The following is a 2,929-nucleotide window of genomic DNA, read 5'->3' on the forward strand; positions in this document are numbered from 1 at the left end:
GGGGACGTCTCAGCACTTCTTAGCAGCAAGCCGTTCGTGGGAGAACTCGGTTTCTCTTCCGGGTCCGCCGAGGAGGGCTGTGGCGGCAGGTGGAGGGGGCAGCCCGCAGGCCTGGGCCAGCCAGGTCCGGGCGACGCTCCTTTTGAGGGCGGGCGCTACCTCCTCTTGCGCCCACAGGCCTCCAGCCGGCCCAGCTCCTCGTAGGCCTGGAAGAAGACGTCAAACTCCCGGGTGCCCCAGCCCCGCCACACGGCCAGGCACCACTCGCTGCTTTCGTCCTCGAAGCCACACACGACAGTGTCCTTGGCCACCACGACCGCATCCACCAGAGCCCTGCAGAGAGGGGGCGGGTCTGAGAACACCCACGGGGTGCCCACGAGGTCAGGCCAGGCCCCTCGCCCTGTACCGTCTCGGGAGGCCAGAGCGTGGCCTTGGGGGGCACCGGGGCACGCCGGCCGGGCCCCACCCACGTGTTTTAGTGCCCTGCTTCTCCCTGGGGGTGCAGCCTGTGGGCAGAGGCCTACCCATCGCAAGATGCGCAAGGCTGGCCCGTGTGGCTCAGTGGTTGAGCGTCGACCTGTGAACCAGGAGGTCACGGTTCGATTCCCGGTCAGGGCACATGCCCGGGTGGCAGGCTCGATCCCCAGTAGGGGGCGTGCAGGAGACAGCTGATCCATGATTCACTCTCATCACTGGTTTCTCTCTCCTACTCTCAGACGGATGGCCACTGTGCAGGGACGGGGCAGGGGGCCTCGGTCCGCCCCCCCCTCCCCCCCCAGCCCCAGCCTGGGGAGTGAGAGCCGTCCAGTCTTACCCCCTTGACGTCAGCTCTCGGGCTTTCAAGACGGCGATGACTCGGCCCCGCTGGGCGCCCGCGTCCCGCTCCAGGCCGATGACGATAACATCTCCTCCGCGCCTGCGAAACCAGAACCCGCGAGGGGAAGCGCTTTGTCCGGGGCCGGGCTCGCCAGGGGAAGCGGAGCTGGCAGGGCGCACAGGCGGCAGGGCAACAAACGAGGGGTTTCTGCTAATGGACTGAGTGGCACAGGGGGCACCGGAGCGGGGCCCGCAGGCACTTTCCCAGCAGGAAACCCGATCGATCGCACTTGACCACGGTGCCCTCAGCTAGCACAGCCCTTCTCAGCTGGCTCTGCCAATGAGATTGCTCCAGCCCGGCCGGTGTGGCTCAGTGATTGAGCGTCGACCTATGAACTAGGAGGTCATGGTTCGATTCTCGGTCAGGGCACATGCCCGGGTTGTGGGCTCCATCCCCAGTGAGGGGTGTGCAGGAGGCAGCCAGTCCCTGATTCTCTCTCACCTCAATCATTGATGTTTCTCTCTCCCCGCTCTGAAATCAATTAAAAAAAAACTTAAAAAAAAAACCACCACAATACAGCTAGTGCCCTGACTGGTTTTACTCAGTGGTTAGAGCGTTGGCCCTCAGACTGACGGGTACTGGGTTCAATTCCGGTCAAGGGCACATACCAGGGTTGCAGGCTCCATCCCCAGTAGGGGGCCAGCAGGAGGCAGCCAATCAATGATTCTCTCTCATCATTGATGTTTCTAACTCTCTCTCCCTCTCTTCTCTCTCAGAAATCAATAAAAACATATTAAAAAAAATAAAAAGAGATTGGCCCGGCCAGCATGGCTCAGTGGTTGAGCATCGACCTATGAACCAGGAGGTCACGGTTCGATTCCTGGTCAGGGCACATGCCCGGGATTGTGGGCTCGATCCCCAGAAGGGGGCGTGCAGGAGGCAGCCGATCATGATTCTCTCTCATCATTGATGTTTCTCTCCCTCTCCCTCTTCCTCTCTGAAATCAATAAAAGTATATTTGAAAACAAACAGATTGCTCCCAATTTCAGAACAGGGGGCGCAGCTCCTATGGATGGCCACAGTGTCCCCAAGCTTCCGTCACTCCGCCCCCAAAGTCAGAGCGGGAGACGGGCACCCCCAAGCTCGCACCCCCCGCCGCGGGGGGACCTACCTGGGCACCCAGATGACGTCCTTCACAGCCAGGACCTTCACGGCCTGCAGGTGCTGGCTGAACGCCTCGCCGTCCACGGGGCTCAGCTCCTGCTCGGACCTGTCGGAACCGGCCGTGGGCTCGAGCAGCCGGTCCGAGCCCTCCCCGTCGGTGGAGAAGAGGATGCTGGAGGGACTGTCCGGGGACAGGGGGGCCCGCTGCGAGGAGTACGAAGACATGGAGCAGTAGTCGGTCAGCGAGTCCTGGTGCGTCAGGATCTGCGTGCCCAGCTCCTTGCTGTACATGATGCTCACGTCGGCGATGGAGTCTGCCTCCGGCTCCTGCCGGCTGGCCACGGGGCCGTCCGGCGGCTCCAGGCCCGAGGGGCGCACGGGAAACACGTCCCTCCCAGGGTTCGGGTCCCCGCAGAAGTAGCGGGCGCACAGCTGGTAGGTGGCCGAGTGGTACATGACCAAGAGGTTGGCCCTGTCGTCCAGGCACCAGACCACCTCCTCGCCCCCGCAGTCCGAGCTGCACACGAGCGAGGTGACCGCCGACGGGGCCGCGTAGGGCTCCAGCCGCCGGCTGATGTCCAGGCCGGCGCAGTCGATGACCAGCAGGCCCGGCCCGTTGCTGTACCAGACCTCGGACCCGCTGTTCACCACCTCCATGGCCGCCACGGGGTAGGGGTTCTGCCGCACGTCCTCGTCCGGGATGCTGAACTTGGACCTGTTGGCCGTGTGCGAGCACAGGTAGGAGCAGCTGTCCTCAGGGGCGCCCCGCACCACGGGGAACGCTGCCACCAGCCCGTCCGCCAGGCCCGCCAGCACCAGGAAGGAATTCTGCCGGGAGGACAGGAAAAAGGGTCTTGAAAAGGCAGGGGTGCCTGGCCGGCAGGGCTCAGGGGTTGAGCGTCAATCTATGAGCCAGAAGGTCAGGGTTCGAATCCCAGTCAAGGCACA

General features: G+C 63.5%; 1 protein-coding gene across 1 annotated transcript in view; it reads right to left on the reverse strand.

Annotated features, from left to right (window-relative positions):
• Positions 1–6: 6 nt before the first annotated feature.
• The window catches only part of LOC102430688 (leucine-rich repeat serine/threonine-protein kinase 1), a 46,576-nt gene continuing 43,653 nt past the window's right edge, over positions 7–2,929 (reverse strand). The window contains exons 17-19 of the mRNA XM_023745232.1: positions 1,989–2,883; positions 815–916; positions 7–333 (exon numbers count right to left, since the gene is read on the reverse strand). Coding sequence (XP_023601000.1) covers positions 156–333; positions 815–916; positions 1,989–2,883 — 1,175 coding nt within the window. The 3' untranslated portion in view covers positions 7–155. The remainder of the gene's footprint in view (positions 334–814; positions 917–1,988; positions 2,884–2,929) is intronic.

The sequence above is a fragment of the Myotis lucifugus genome, unplaced genomic scaffold (genome assembly GCF_000147115.1).
Source record: "Myotis lucifugus unplaced genomic scaffold, Myoluc2.0 scaffold_525, whole genome shotgun sequence".
NCBI lineage: Eukaryota > Metazoa > Chordata > Mammalia > Chiroptera > Vespertilionidae > Myotis > Myotis lucifugus.